Source organism: Lepisma saccharinum, chromosome 5, assembly GCF_977018435.1.
Source record: "Lepisma saccharinum chromosome 5, izLepSacc3.1, whole genome shotgun sequence".
Classification (NCBI taxonomy): Eukaryota; Metazoa; Arthropoda; class Insecta; order Zygentoma; family Lepismatidae; genus Lepisma; species Lepisma saccharinum.
In genome coordinates, this window is record NC_139233.1 from 39171260 (window position 1) to 39187944 (window position 16685).

Here is a 16685-nt window from a genome sequence, read left to right on the forward strand (position 1 = left end):
TATGTACATGTCGGGTTGCACACGTTTGCTACTGATCTACACATAGTTTCAAAGGAAAAGAGTGCACATATAGTCAGCGCATGTATACATGAAGAAGAAGAATCTTTGACGTCACCAGTGGTCACTCATCATCACAGAAACGAGAGGGCGTGTGTTCGTGTCTGAGTCCAAACTACAATCCAATAAATGTTACCGTTGCCCTTTAAAGCCACGAGGAACAGTTTCAGTGTCCAGCCGGACTCGAGGTTCTGGAAAGACCCTAAACCGGCTCTCCTTACCGACCCTTGCGGCGAGGCGAGCTGGAGAAGGGGAGGTTTGTGCGCTGGATGGTTCTGGGAGAGGGAGAAAATTGATTTGCTTTATTTTACTTCGCCTTTTGTGCCACTTTTGGCTAATCTGCGAAGATGGGGATGAGTGATGATATGATGAAATTGATGAATGGACCCTCACAAACATCCATGCCCAGGCCAGGATTCGAACCCGGGACACCTGGCGTCGTAGCGCGATGTGCTAACCACTCCGCCACGGGAGAGAGAGAGAAGGAGAAAACTTTAGCCTTACGCTTATCGGAGTATTATATTTACTTGTTCTCTTGGGAATATCAAACTTTCGATGGCGTAGAAAAACACATTAACGGAAAGAGGGCAGGTTGAATATATATATTTTTGGGGTGGGGAAAAGTCGAAACTTCTATTTGATTAGGCATAACTTGAAGTTGTTTGTCCGTAAGGAATACATGGGATTCTGTAAATACTTATGCGTCGTTGCCTTGTAATCAAGGGGTCAGATAATCATGGTTCGATACCCGGTGGAGGCACATAGTAGTTCGGATCCCACTTTAAACTGTAGGTCCAGTCCCGATTAGCCTTACTGTGCATAAAGTGGACTTCAAAACAGCAACTGAAAATAATTGTAAATACTTATTTATCATATCTTTTTTCAGATCGTACCTAGCTTAATAATCAACTTTAAAAAAACCTTCCACTTCCAATTCATATTCTGTTGTACATTTTTTCCCCTAGTCGCAGTGACCATTCAGTCGATATTGAAATAAATGCACACCTGGTGCGAAACTGGCACGTTTCGCTTTAAGTAATAACATGTTTTCTTTTCCCTGCTTGGGTGTTCTTGAAGTGAAGTTGTTTGAGAAGTGACTTCTAAATATATCATGTACATATTTCAATTCCGGTTTTTTCAAAAGATTCCGTAAAACATACAACTGTAATTTGCTGAAATTTCAAACGAGGACGGACGCAGTAACCAGAGGGGAAATTCCCCATTATCCCCCTTCAAATACCACTCCGTCATCTCAGTGATGACGTGGTTAGATGAACACATATGTTTCGAATTTATCCCTCCACCCGTACCAATCTTGTGCAACAGGATTCAGTCAAATGTAATATACCGGGTGATCCGTTTGAGATGTCAGAAAAGTAAACCTTTATACACAAGAGGTTAATGTACGTATCTGTGAGCAGTTTGTTGTACTTAATATAAGCACAAGGGGCGTAAGTTTCGAATGAGTGGAGGTTTACTTACTTCAGCTGCGTGGCGGCAATAGCATGCATGTAATACTCGAATATTTCGCATACCATACGACATACTGTGTGCGCTGTTGTGACGTGATCACCACCTTTGTTACCATGCACATGCATGTTACCATTGCAAGTCAACATTAGAGCCGCCATGTGGCTGAAGTCTGAAAACCTCCACTCATTCGAAACTTAGATCCTTTCTGCTTATATTACAACAAGCTGCTCGGAGATACGTACATTAACCTCTTGAGTATAAAGTTTTACTTATCTGACATATCAAACGGATCACCCGGTATGTTTCAAATCTGGAACGTCATTTATGCTAACCCTGTATATTCGTCTAGAGGTAGGAAAGAGGATGTAACAAGTGATTCGTTTATTTACTCACACATATCCTTTTCAACTGAAGTTTCTCAAGCATCGTCCTCAACAATTTCGGATCTAAGGGCGACCCACCAATGAGAGCTACGATGGCACTGCTCAGGTCACGTGACGCTATATCTTCCTGGTTCACAAGGTCTACATACATAGTTGGGGTACCAAGGATACAAGTACATCTGTAATATACAATGTTATTTTTTTTGTCATTGTTGTGTTAATTAACTATTTCATTCTTTAACACAACGAAACTTTAATTACATTTTATTAGGGTTTGCGGCAAAATATTTATCATATGGGGAAATAATAATAATAATAATAATAATAATAATAATAATAATAATAATAATAATAAAAATCGTCTTTATTAGAGCGGGCGTGTTTCGGCCTCGAGCGTCGCTCTTACAACAGACCCTTGTCTGGGTGATTATTACAAAGTGAAGTAGAAATATAGTAAGAATGGAATATATGAACATACCCTGAACATACCCCTGCAAACTGGTTGAACACTGAATATAAAAATATAAATGGAAAAAGAATAAGAAGGAGAAAATGATTAGGGGAAGGAAGGGTAAAGTGGCCACTCTAAGGTTTGATTAATTCTTATCATACCTTTATAATCAGCAAAGTTTTAGAAACATAGACCAATAGTAAGTATAAATAATAACTTTACTTCCAATTTCTATTATTTTAAATAGTTGTTGTTTAGAAATGTACACGTTACTTTTTTTTAAAAAAAAAAAAAAGTACCAAGTGACCACTCTGCCCGCCTAGGTTGGGTAAAGTGGCCAGTCCCTTCCCATTTTACCTGCATAGGTAAATGAACAAATCACATTCATTCAGAGTGTGTATTTAATCAACAAAAGCTGAAGTAATACACATTAAGAATAAGTATTATGTTTTTTAAGTATTATCTTAAGTATGAAATCTTTAAGAGATAAAGTAAATAGTAATTGGTAAGCAATAGTCTATCAATAAAGGATTACGCGTAGGTCTATTTGCAAAATTCGCACTCAAACTCATCATCTTCTTCGTCAAAACCGGCGCACTCTTCATGTGCCCACTTCTTACATTTTAAACATCTAATCCATCCTTCATTGCCTTTCCAGTCTGTCTGTTTCGTGGCCACTTTGTCCGGAATGACGCCGTTACAAAAACTGTGGTCTAACGTCTAACTTACATGACTTAGCGTTTTCAAACACACATCATTTAAATGATTATTTCACGCTGATCAAACAGCACAAGAGCATATAATTATAACACTTAGTATTATTTAGCTATAATCAACAATTGAAGACTAAAATTGGTAAACGCTGTAAGTGCCACAATAATTCAAACACCGTTTTCCACGTTAAACTGTGAAATGTGCCATGCTTTATAATGTGGTAAACGTGAAATGTGGCTGGTAGCCCTCTAAGTAGTTCAAAGGGCGTGTAAAGAGGTCACCAGTGTGAACGTTCTTACGGACTGATGTGCTGAACGATGCGATTTCCTAAAACGTTAGCTTTTGGCACTTACAACGTTTACCACTTTTAGTCCTCAATTTGTACCACTTAGCTAAAATCAGAATTGCGAAAAAACAATAAAATGAGTTCACATCTAGAAAAGTGCAGCCTCCCGCTTCAAAGTCACAGGCAACATTGACAGCATCCGTGGCGACTGTTTCGCCGGCTCCCGCGTGGTGGAAGCGTTATACAGCGAAGAAAACACACATGGCCACTTTGCCCGCACTGGCCACTTTCCCCTTCTTTCCCCTATATGTATAAACTAATGGACATATAATATCTAATGTTCGTCGCTTTCATCTTTAGTACACAATACATGTATGAAGTCAGCTCGAACAATGAATGAAACAGGAATAGCAATAATAATAATAATAATAAATTGAAAATACAAAAGAAAATTATGAAATTTAGAATGCTAATAGTTTTAACAAGTGACATGAACAGAGTTGCCAATTATTACGATGGATATACGTATATTTATAACAGAAAAGTTGTTCGTGGTTATGTGCTTAGCTGCCTTGCTAGTAGATGATTTTTTAGTTTCTTATGACACTGGATGGATGTTAGAGAAGAATTATATTTTGTTTGTTTTGGCCAGGAAGATCTTGTTACACATCGCAAGCTATTATAAATTCCCTTACCAACCTATTTATACTGTAAAATGTTGCATGGAGAAATGACACCCTAGGACCGTTAATTTTCACTAGCAGTGGCGTCGATTGGGTTCCAAAACTAGGGGGGCAAGGGCAGTTTACTTTCTCTTGGTACATAAGATTTAGCATAGTGCGGTGGCAAAATTTAAAAAAAGTGAGGGGGCAACTGCCCACCATGCCACCCCCCTGCACTGTTCACTACCATTCAACTACCGAAAAAAAATAGCATAATAGCTTTTAAAGTATTAATGCCATCACATAGTTAACCGAATTACGAAATGTTAAGGATTTTATTTATGGTACACGCAACTGCAATTTATAAACACTATTATCTACCTTTATGCATGATAAAATATTACAATATTAAAAAAAGAACCTGTTTTTCTCGCTGTTGAATTCTGTAAGTTTTACGATTACTTCTCACAGTGTAGGCTATACAGCGTAACAAATACCCATGAATAAAGATAAAAATAATATGCTTACATTAATACGTATATTTTGGTATTCACTTTAAATATTTTTTTCTTATGAAATGTCTCCATGAATTCTTACAGCAAAGAAATTGCTGTTCCCCGATGGCGCATTGGTAGCGTCGTCGCCTTGTAACCAAGGGGGGCAGGTTCGATACTCTGTGGAGGCACATAGTGGTGCCGATCCCACTTACTGTAGGTCCAGTGTAGAAGAATGTTAGGGTACTTCGATCCTCACAAAGGAGAATACTCCTGAGAGTGACGGGAGCATTTGGCACGACCTCCACGGAGGCGCTCCTTGCCGTAACTGGTAACATACCACTAGATAAGGAAGTGAGATGGCGAGCAGCCAAATACCAGTTCAGGAAAGGAGATGAACAGGAATTGACGAAATGTGTTGGAATCTTCCTCCCTACCCTACACGATATAAGAGCAAGATTGACAAATGAATGGCAAATGGAGTGGGAAACTGCTGAGAATGGAAGAAGAATATATAGCTTTGTGCAAAACATCAGATACAATAAACTAGCCAGCAATCAATATTCAAGAGGACTCGTACATCTTCTGACAGGCCATGGCCCATATGGTACGCATCTCTGCCGAATAGGCAGCAGACCCACACCTGCGTGCAGCGCATGTGGTGTGATAAGAGATACGCCAGAACACAAAGTCTTCTTCTGCCAGGCAGCTGGCGAAGAGATCAAACGACTAAGACGGGAACTACCAACCACTGACATCAAAACACTCTTATGTCCTCAGCAGTTGGACAAGCTTAGAGCCCTGGCGAACGCAGTATCATTAGAAGAACAAAGAAAATTTAATACTCGGCTCCAAAATCCCCAACCGGAAGCGCCCATCCCGGCAAGACACAATGAAGAAGTAAGGAATATCAGGTTTCAACCGGCAAGGAATTCACACACCAGGAATGTGCCTCCCGCACCGGCTCGGCTGGACGAACGGGAGGCAGAAGGAGACGAAGTGTAAGAAGTGGAGGAAGCTCCGGAAAATGCTTCTAGAAGAAGATTCTTCGCTGTCTTACTGGGAAGGCAGGAAGCTGAGGAGCGTAGGAGAATTCGTCCAATCAGAATGCCTGGTGAGAAACATAAAGACTACCTTATAAGGGTGGCTGCATCCAGAACATCAAACATGTAAACTAATCCTCTAACTCATATAAATATCCTCATCAGACGCAAACAAAACACATATCTTTAAATTGCCATGCTAAAGTGCACTTTACACATTTTATCCCTGCACTGGTACTCCAGTGTCTTATATTTCAGTTTCATATTTATCACCATATATCTACACTTTCAGCACCATGTTTTCACTACGCTGCAACTCCAGTGTTTAAAAAATTTTCCTTCTTCTTCTTTTTTATTATGTTCTTTTAAATTTTTATATCTATTATTAATTCATATATAGTTTTTATCTCAAAGCATTAAGAAACCACACATACCCGTTCTAAGGAAACTCGCGCGCGCTATAATCACTCTTTACCAACTCCAAATCCCAAACTCTTGTACAGATGGGGGCTGGACACCGACAGCGGAACACCTAGCCTCTGGGGTGGAGCATTCTTTGACAACAATAATTGCAAACGTAAAAATAAATGGTCTTAAACCAAGAGTTCACCCGCTCTCGGTTGCCGGCTCCTGATGCAAGATGCATCAATAAACAATATTATGTAATGTATAGGGCGTGCGAGCTCCAAAAACTTCTCATTCATAGATCCTGGAGCCCGGGATCCGGTACATGCTAGATCACCACACATTACAGCATATCACCTAAAATTGTAATACAAACAATATGTAACGGAAGATACTTATTCACGTGGAAAAATGTATAGCATTGTACTGTCTACAAATGTAATGTAATGTAACTCAATTTATTAACTATGTTATTTAATCTTGTATTGTTTTCTTTTTATTTTCAGTCTTATGTATCTGCAATTATCAATAAAATAGTAGTGCACAACGATAACGGGGGAACCGTAATTCGAGCAAAAGACGTCCCAGTTTATTGCAGAGGCATTGGGACAAGCGTATGCCCTCGAATGCATACGGGTGGAGGTTTGGTTGTATACGGGGGTTCCTCCCTTATTGTATTGTAGGTCCAGTCTCGATTAGTCTCACTTTGTATAAAGTGGACTTAAAACACCAAATCAATCAAACAAACTGTTTCTTGACGTTATTTTCGTATACCGAGCATAATTAGATAATGGTAGCAAATATCCAGAAATCTGAGGTGAGAAGAGCGAAATAGAAGGTGATAGAGCTGTAGGGAAGGAAATTGAGCGATAAAAAATAGAGAGAATTTGAAGGAAAAAATATTTTTACTTTAAAATTCACTGAAAAGCCTTTTAATTATTCGCATATATCACATTGTTTAATACAGCGTGTTTATAATACACATTTGTTTACTATTACGAAAAATATCTTGTACTTTTTTCGAAATTTCATTTCTCTAAACCAAATACTGCAGTTTGTTTTACAATAATACGAAAAAGAGTGAATGAAGGGATGCATAGGCAAGAAAGAGTTGTAACAAACCCGTCTCGTCACAATGTGTACGAGTCGCACCTCTATTTTTGTGACCTTTCTGATAAAAATATGTAATAAGAAATGTACCAATTTAAAACCAAATTACACCTCTAATTTGGTAAACTTTCTTAATATTTAATGTAAGAATATACTTTTAATAGTTTATATTTCCTCCACTTGCTTACGCTAGCGTCGCCGACTCAATATAAAGGCGAGAGCGGGGCTAGCATCTCAGTTTGACATTAATCTGTGGTTTGACTCCGTCTGCGGACGAGAGAAGCAGAGCTCTGCTTACGGGCAAGAGGTAAACTCCTCCTAACAGGAGAGAGAAAAAGATATCCCACTCCACCTTCTGGTGAGAGAAATTTACTCCACTTTAGTGTGAGAGAAACCCACTCCGCTTTCGGGCAAGATATATTTAGGTAACCAGACCTTTCTCTTTCATAAAACCCCGTCATCTCGACATTGGGGATGGTAACAGCGAAACCCCGTCTCCCCGATGTTGGGAAATTCGCTTCGTAGAATCTATTCTTTCGTTTTTGGCCTGTTACTCCTACATGGAAACAAAGAGCCATTTCTAAGGTTACACTAATCTTTCTCTTTTAGATGCTTTGTTTATAAACCCTTTGTGATTGTTTTCTAACAAGAGTACTAGGTATCATATACGAAGTTGTATGGGTTTACCTGTTCCCTTTTCTTTAAGGGTTAAAAGTTTTATAGTTCAACTACAAGAGGCCATAACTATATAGGGAGGTCCAAATATGAATATATATATTCAGATTTTTCTACCAACCCTTGTGCAAGTTGACAACATTTGTATCTTTTTGGAGAGCTTATGAAACGAGGAAGTTTTTTCTATAATTTTAACGCTAAGTGTGTTACCATTTTTTTGAGTACCTAATCCTTTTCGATTTAAACGATAATATCCAAATTTCTTCATGACGTGTGCTCCAATGAGTGTTTCTTTCTGTGGGTATGGGAATTTTGGGCATGAATTTTTTTCCCAGTAGTCACTCATTCGTCAGCTGTTAGCAACGTGTCGATTAAGTGCCCAGGGAGTAGTAGTTTTTTGGCCGCAAGTCGGAATAAGTCACGAAAATCTACAAACTGCAATAACTCGAAACCCATTGATTTCCGACCCCCGGTGCATAGGGTCAAATTTGTTGCAAATTTGCTATAGTATTACCCCTTTCCAGGAATAGGTCGAATTACCAATCACCCTGTATATATATATATATATATATATATATATATATATATATATATATCTTCATCTGTGAAACTATAAGTTGGATGTATAAACCTACTGTAAAAGGGTCTAAGTTCAGTTCTTGCTTAAGTTTGTGGTGAAATAAACCTTTATATGTTTAGTTAATTTTGAGTTGTCAATGAACTTAACTGGTCAGTTAGGTCATAGCCCACTAAGTGCTTGTTTTTCCCTAACCCTGAGTAAAATAGATTCTCATGCTGGAGATAAAGGTTAGCATTATGGGTAGACTTGAAACACTTAGCTAACTAAGCTATTGATCCTCCCTCGAGCGTGAGGCATGCGTGAATGTTGCAAGTTTTTGGCGCCATAACGTGGGGCTCGAGTGTTGCAGAGTGGTAAAAAGACAAATAGCAAAACAAAGAGAGAAATTCAGGTAATAAAGAATATAAAAAGAGAGATAGTTACTGACACATAGAGAATAGTTAATCTAACCTGACTAGGGGAGTCAACTTACCTTTCCTTTTCAATGGCTTCTATGGATAAGCTACTCTTGAAACTTGGTCCAGGCAGTACGACAGTAGCGCCATGGTGGAGAGCGCCCAAATTACCGCACACACTGCCCATGCAGTGAAAAAACGGGGGCTGCATGCAGAGCTTGTGGTGCTGGAAGTCAATTATGAATAAAGACTGAAGTGGCAGTATTATAAGTATTTCTGTTGCATTTAAATTTTTTATGAAAACAAATATATTTTATTTCTCAAATTTTGGCGAATCTGAAGTAAACTGATGGTTTGTTTAAGTAATTCGTTAATATATCAGTGCATACCTGCACAGTCTTTAATATTGATACCAATACTTAACTTCATTCTTTTCTTACTTACTACCTACTTCCTTTTTAACTACTGTATTTAATATTTTGGAGAATCATATAATTCAGGCCTGGTCAACCAGCCATATTTGTGAAAGAGCGTTCTTGCATGCACATGTGGACTTCAGAGCGAGCAGCGTTACTGTAGTGTTGTAAGAGGGAGTCAACGAGACAGGAGGCTTCGTCGGTCGCGTTCGTGGAGTAGGAAACGTCTCATCTGATTCGTAGTAACAGGGCGTGTGGCATTATAAGCATGGAAGGAGGGCGCCTTCACCCGCAGTATTTTTTTTTACCTCTGAACGCAAGTGGCAACTCCTCTGCTGCTTACTGGACTTGAGGAGTAGTGTGCAGGCGTAACCGTTGTTGGCCTCCACAAAGCACGCGAGTTGGTCAAGCCTGATGGAATTGTTTAATTTTTTCAAAATAATCCTGTACGTACTGACATCCGTAACGTTACTACTTCTATGGTAAATTTGGAAAATTCTAAGTGAAATTTTGTACAATCCGTACGTTTGTATTTCCGGCGAATGTATCGTTTAATTTCCAATGCTAACATAGCAATAACCTTTTAAAAAAGTTACAGAAATTGCTCATTACCTGTTCATGGAAACCTATCCTCTTCCCCATCCAGAAAGCGTTGTTCACAATGTTGTGGTGGCTGAGGGTCGTACCTTTAGGCTTTCCTGTTGTTCCCTGCAATGTCACAGTCACTGAAATATACGTCACAATTCAGTGTGGTACAGGAAGATAATATAATTATTTATACTTTAAGACATTATAAATGAAACATATTTTTCACTGGCATTCCTAAACTCGAAGATTCATTGACGCAACAACATGTCTTCTACCTGTCCGTATCTTAGATGACATCAATTCACTCGACCCCAATTTCCTTCACGTTCATCTTAATATTGTAATTTCATCTTTTTCTTGGCCTTCCCACAGGCCTCTTACCATCAGGTTTTCCCAAAATAACCTTGCAAACTATTCTATTCTCTCCCGCTTATGCTATATGGAATACACACCATAGTCTTCCAGATTTAATTATTCTCATAAAATCAGGTTACAGACATTGATTATGTAGCTTCTCCACTCTCCTGTTGTTTCATGATGGAATATCTTTCTTAATTTTTTATTTTGAAAAACGCTTATGTACCACTTTTAGCATCATTATTGTCACGTACATTCGTAGCGTCGCTGCCTTGTAATGAAGTGATCCCGGGTTCGATACTCGGTAGAGACACACAGTGGTTCGGATCCCACTTGAAACTGTAGGTCCAGTCCCGATTAGCCTTACTGTTCATAAAGTGGACTTAAAAACATCAAATCAATCAATCAATCAATCTTTGTTATTAGTTGAGAGGATAAACGTTTACGATTACTTGAATTAAGTCTATTTTTAGTCTATTTGAGTTTATTTTTTTTAGTTAATTCAATGGGAACCCGGAAGTGTATTTCCTTAGAAATAAAACTCAGCAACAGATGGCATCCAAGCCAGCAAAATGTTTAATATATTCACTGCAGTGTGCACTGCAAAGAAGTGATGAGACTTTGTGTAGGAAATAATACAAAATTTCCCAGTACTTACTGATGTAAACTGTATGTTAGCTGGATCGTCGCATTGGATCTTTCCTTGGAGGTCAAGAACGTTGTCGATGTCTTTTCTGCCCCAATCTTCGAGATCTTTGAAACGATATGCTCCCCTGTGAAAATATATTATAACGATTTTGGCAACATCTCAGAGAGAAGAAATAATAGGTATCCCTTTATTTATAAATTAACTTGAAACCGAAAAAGAAAATATAAAGTTATCTTCTGTGCAACGTATCGTGCCAGTATAAATAGGTATTTATTTATAGTACTTGAAAACAATAGGCGAATGCCCAATTACAGTGTTCCATATTTTCTGATAAACATGAAGTATGTCAACGCTAAAGTACATTGTAAATGTACACAAAAGAAAGTATAGTTACTAAAAACAAAAACATTAAAATAATAATATAAGTATGATTGAAAGAGTAACATAAAATGTCAGACGTAACTATCCAATACAAGAATTGCCTAGATGTACACAAAATTTTGAATATTACAATGTACAAATAATACCTTTACACTCAATGTTTCAGATCTGTACCACCACGGACAAAACAAAATATAAAGAGATATTGGGTTGGTGCGAATGAAATGTCCGCTTTGACGTCTGGTCGGAAACTCAGCTCAACCACACAACACAGGGATTGACTGAGGTCACAGGTCTAACGTCATAAACTCTGTATACGTCCAGCAAACAGGCTGGAGCACCCAGACAGTCAGGAGGCAGTGTGTTGCTGAACAGGGTCATCTGAAAGTGCACCATGGAGAACACACAATTGCGAGTGATTTGTCTTTATGAATTCAAACTTGGACATTCTGCTCAGCAAGCCGCTAAAGACACTAACAGTGCATTTGGGCCAGGAATGGTAAATGAACGCACCATTCGCCGTTGGTTTGTCAAATTTCGTTCCGGTGACACAGCATTGCAAAATGAACCCAGTGGCCATCGACCAACATCATGTTCGGGTGCGTTCCTCAGGAACCCCGTGGAAGCGGACCCTCGGAAAAGTGTTCGTGCCATTGCAGACGAGTTAGGCATACACCATACCACTGTCGTTTGGCGGCTCCCTGCGATCAGTAAAATGAAAAAGTTGGACTCATGGGTACCACATGATTTGACACCGGTCAACAAGACTCGCCGTCTGGAGGTGTGCAGTTCTCTGAGTGTAAGGAATAACCTGGATGGTTTCCTGCATCGGATTGTCACTTCAGATGAAAAATGGATCTGCTATGACAATCATAAACGATCAGGACAACGGTTGGATCGTGATCAACGTCCAGGGCGGTTTCCGAAACCACCTCTCTACCCACGGAAGGTGTTGTTGCTGGTATGGTGGTCTATGGTGGGTGTGATCCATAATGTCTTTCTCAGGCGAGGTGAAACCATCAATGCAAATTGTTACAGTGCTGAACTCCATGAAATGCACCACAAACTTCTCCACAAGCATCCAGCAATGGTCCACAGACATGGTGTCCTCGTGTTGCACGACAATGCTCGCCCACATGTCGCGCAAAGGACGGTGCAGGCTCTCCATGAGTTGCAATATGAAACCCTTCCTCATCCAGCATATTCTCCCGACCTCTCTTCCATTGACTACCATCACTTCCGGCATCTCGATCACTTCCTGACAGGGAAGACCTTCGCTGATGATCGGGCGGTGCAACATGCCGTTGAGGAGATCTTTGCGTCGCAGACTCCAGACTTCTTTCGCCATGGAATCCAATTGTTGGCTGAGCGATGACAAAAGTGTGTGGCTGCAGACGGCGACTATTTTAATTAACCAGGTATTGTAGTTTTGATTTTTTTGGCCTTTGGCAATGACGCATCTGGGCCGGACATTTCATTCGCACCAACCCAATACTTACATAATGCATTATAATTTACATGGAATATGAAATTGATATAAACACAGTAGAATTCAAGGATGGAAGATATAACCTAGGGGCTTGTCTTTATTACATTTTGAACTATAGTGAATGAAATAAAAATTCATTTTGGAACTGAGGTCCTCATTCTTTCTGAGTATTTGAATGAGTTAATATTTAAAACAAAACATTAGGTAAATTATTAATTAATATTAGCATAATTTTACAGTTCCTTTTTATTAATTTTATAAATCTAAGAGCAACAATTTACAGTAATATTTATTTATTTTATTTATTTATTCATTGAACACAACAGGCTAATGTCCAATTACACTGTTCTAAATAATTGAATACAAACTACGAAAGAAATATAGATTTGTAAAAAAATACGTTCATATTTACATGGTTGACATTTATTCTTCCATCCTTTGAATAGCTTTTTTGAATGTCTGAATAGGCATGTGAAATATATCTAATTTTGGTTCCCTTTCGGAACATCTGTTGTACAGTTCACACATTCTCCTGATAGGTGATTTATTTATAATGTTTGATCTTCTGTTACTACAGACTACAGAGGGAGAGTCGTGTACAGTCTCGATCTCTGCAATTTTAGAGGTGGCGTGATCGACACCACGCTCCGACAATCTTTATTCCTCTGGTCCCCTAACTGGGATAATGTACCCCGGGAATCGAATCAATATCCCCCGTATGACAGGCAGAGGCAGAAGGCCTACAAACTCTGTATGGACGCAGAAGAAAGAAAAAAAAGACAAGAGGGTTTAAGTTAGAATGATTCGCGTGATTATAATATACATAAAATAATTGGAAATTATCAAAATTTGGGAAGAGAGAGTTAGTTATATAGATTGGAGAAATAATTGCAATTGGTAGATTGGTGAAAAGTTTCACAATGAGAAACATATATAATTGAAAGAAATGGATTACAAAGACAACTATAAACTATAAGGAAGATCCGAAACAAAAAGAAATATGAATGATTTAATTAAAAATTTTGACTAATTTGAAATATATACAACATCTCAAAACAATGTTCTAAACTCAAACGAACGAATTTGAATAGGCATATTTATAGTCAGTGGGTAATTCGGGATTCCAAGCATTTTGTATTACATCTCATTGTATTTTCGTTTTTAGGCCTCCCAAACTTGGTCAAGATAATGAGTGTTACTGGCAGTTAGCTGAAATGCTTGAGAACAAAGCAGAAGGAATGCTTTACTTCAGTTTTTAAATCCGGTAATCACAGCTTTAGTATCTATTTTTTGAGAAAGCTGTTTCACTTTTGAAAACATTTATCGGCAAAGTAAACGTTTATTTTTAATAAATTCACCAATGGTAGCATACGCATAGGTTCAAATTCCCATGCAAAACCCGATTAGTAATATGGATTCTACAGGGAAGAAATGTAGGTATGTAAAATACTACACTTCTGCTTCAAGCATCTGAAACACTATGTAAAAAGATAATCACAATCTGAGTGTTACGCTATTAAGCCTTATTTCCATGTTTAATAAAACACTCAAAATGCTGACCAAGGCAGAATTTATTGTTAAATAAACACACTATATAAACGTGACGTTTCAATTTTATAGCAAAGGTCTTCCTCAGACTCTGAGGAGAAGAGTCTAGAGAAGAGCTTGAAACGAGACGTTTATATAAAGTGTGTTTATTTAACAATGAATTCTGCCTTGGTCAGCATTTTGAGCGTTTTACAATCCGAGTCTTCAAAAACTAGCCCAGAAGTAAACAATTTTTCAAGTGCCGTTGTACGTTAGTCACTAAATGGTACCAAAAGTTGAGATTCGAACCCTAGTCTATAATTAATTTCCTTGTGTAATTTGAAACTTACGGCAGGTCGCAGTCGGACATGATGATCAAAGTGGAGAGGCTCGGAATTCGACTGCTTTTCAACTGACTAGGCTTTGCTTCTTGTAGTTCAGGGGCTATGGACCCAACTATCTTGTGGTAGTCTTGCGTCTTGAAGGAATCTGCCGCTATCAACGCTCGCATCCCAACCTTGTTGATGCAGAACTCGAGCTCTGCTGGTTGATACGCTGGGTTGATGTTCACCTAAATATGTACAGGAAATGGTGATATAAATATCTGCAAGAAAAATAAACATACAGGGAAAATATGTTAAACTGTAGATAATTGCAGTAGGCTTACACAATGGCGTCTCCTTAGAATCTTGTTTGGCTGGACGGGCAGAAGAAACATTTTAATGCTACTAATATTATTTCTCTCTTTCTTGCCACTTCTATCTCTTCTTTTCTATTTATATATCTTTTTCTCTTACTTTATATCAATTTATTTTTCATTAGTTTTACCTCCACTTCTTTCCATTTCTCTCTATCTCTTTTGCTTTTCCCTTAGAATCTATCTTTCTCTTGCTTTATATTTCTATTTGTATCTTCCCTTTTCATTTATTTCTTTCTCTCTTACTGCCATCTTTTCTCTATCCTTATTTCTGCCTACTGCATATACAGGGTGGACCCGAACTCTACCGGCAAACTTTCACAGGTTGTTCAGGGATGTTGGTTGAGTGTTTTGATACGAGGAACCCATGGTCCTATATTACAGAGTAATTGCATTTCTTTCGTTTGTTCAAACTCTACTACCTTTGTGTATGTTTGCACGGAATTTCCTTTGTTTCTCGAGTTAAACTACCTTTGCGTATGCTTACTCGGCACATTACCAATTTGACTGATTGCCAAGGTATTAGGATTATCGCAGCCGCTGAAGATGTGCTTCAATCTCCTGGGAGGCTAGAGCGTGTGCGACAGTCAATGCTGCATCGCTGTGCAGATTGTCGTGATCATGGCGGTCGACATTTTGAACAGTTGCTTTAAAGAAACAGAAGCCCCGTTCGGCGGGCGAGACGACTTCAAGTCGGCTCTAAGATCTTGCACGTTTAGCGTTCGGCGGGCGGAAGTTGACGTCACGTCTTGCAGAGTGAAAGCTTCGGCCATTCAGACGGCTTACAGCCATCTTGCAGCCGGAGGAAGTCAAGGAAAAGTTAAAAGTTGACTCGTTTCGTCTGCACAAGTATATATCCATAATGAGACCTAACGTGGTAACATTCTTTTCCATCCAGAACAAATATTTTGATTGAACTAGAAATATTATGAAGCTGAATATGAAAATGAACTCAAAAATCGATTTTAATTACTTAAATGCAATTAATCGTATGACCAAAGATGATATTTCATATTTACCCCCTTTCAGAGAATAGTAGCAACTTTTTTAATTCTTTCCTAAATATATATATTCTCCGTAATTTTCCCCTTTGCAGCTTGTATGCTAGTTGTTGCATTGACTAGTTTCATCCACAAACCGCGTGTGACTTTTTTTTTTTTGTCGTTCGGCGATTCAGCTCAGATGATCTTAAGCCGGAAGTTGGTAATCACGTGTTTCCTCTCAGATGCATCTTGCTGTTGTCTGGCTTGCCGAATGGGGCTCGTACTATTGAATAATTCACAGTGTATTGTACTGTACGTACAGTGCAGTTACTTAACAAACTATTACGAGTTTTGTCCTAGGTTTGTTTCTTTATTCATGTATTTTTTTGTATTGTTTGTATTGCTATTAATGATGTATTACAGAAGATGATGAGTAATTGATTATTTTTTCTTTGTAATCTATCATAACCCATCTATCACGGTCCAAAGAACATAATACAAGTGGGGTGTAAGGGGTGCTCCTTCCACGTAGTGCACCCAATAGTCAACCTCACTTCCACGTAGTACACCCTGGACTGCAGACTAACGAGGCTCTGGCGACTGGACCCATGGCCAGTATAATTTTGTTTGTGTTGTCCTGTGTTTTGTCCTTATTTGTGCTGAGTGCTCCTTTACAGCCTCGGCTTTTAACGAAAGTCAGAAGATTTTAATGTTTTATGATTTTAGTTATGCAACGTTAGAGTTGTTCTGTGTAACGATAAGGGGCTGGACCCCGTATAATGTGACGGGTGCAAAATAGCCTGAGTGCTGACGCACCCAACATTTTAAATTCAAATAAAATTCAAATCAAATCATAATACAAGTATAACA

General features: G+C 38.6%; 1 protein-coding gene across 1 annotated transcript in view; it reads right to left on the reverse strand.

The window, feature by feature from the left end:
* LOC145988336 (medium-chain acyl-CoA ligase ACSF2, mitochondrial-like) overlaps positions 1-16685 on the reverse strand; it is a 31940-nt gene that overhangs the window by 10270 nt on the left and 4985 nt on the right. Inside the window, exons 4-8 of the mRNA XM_083123204.1 lie at positions 14486-14706; positions 10748-10862; positions 9757-9852; positions 8806-8954; positions 1924-2092 (exon numbers count right to left, since the gene is read on the reverse strand). Coding sequence (XP_082979330.1) covers positions 1924-2092; positions 8806-8954; positions 9757-9852; positions 10748-10862; positions 14486-14706 — 750 coding nt within the window. The remainder of the gene's footprint in view (positions 1-1923; positions 2093-8805; positions 8955-9756; positions 9853-10747; positions 10863-14485; positions 14707-16685) is intronic.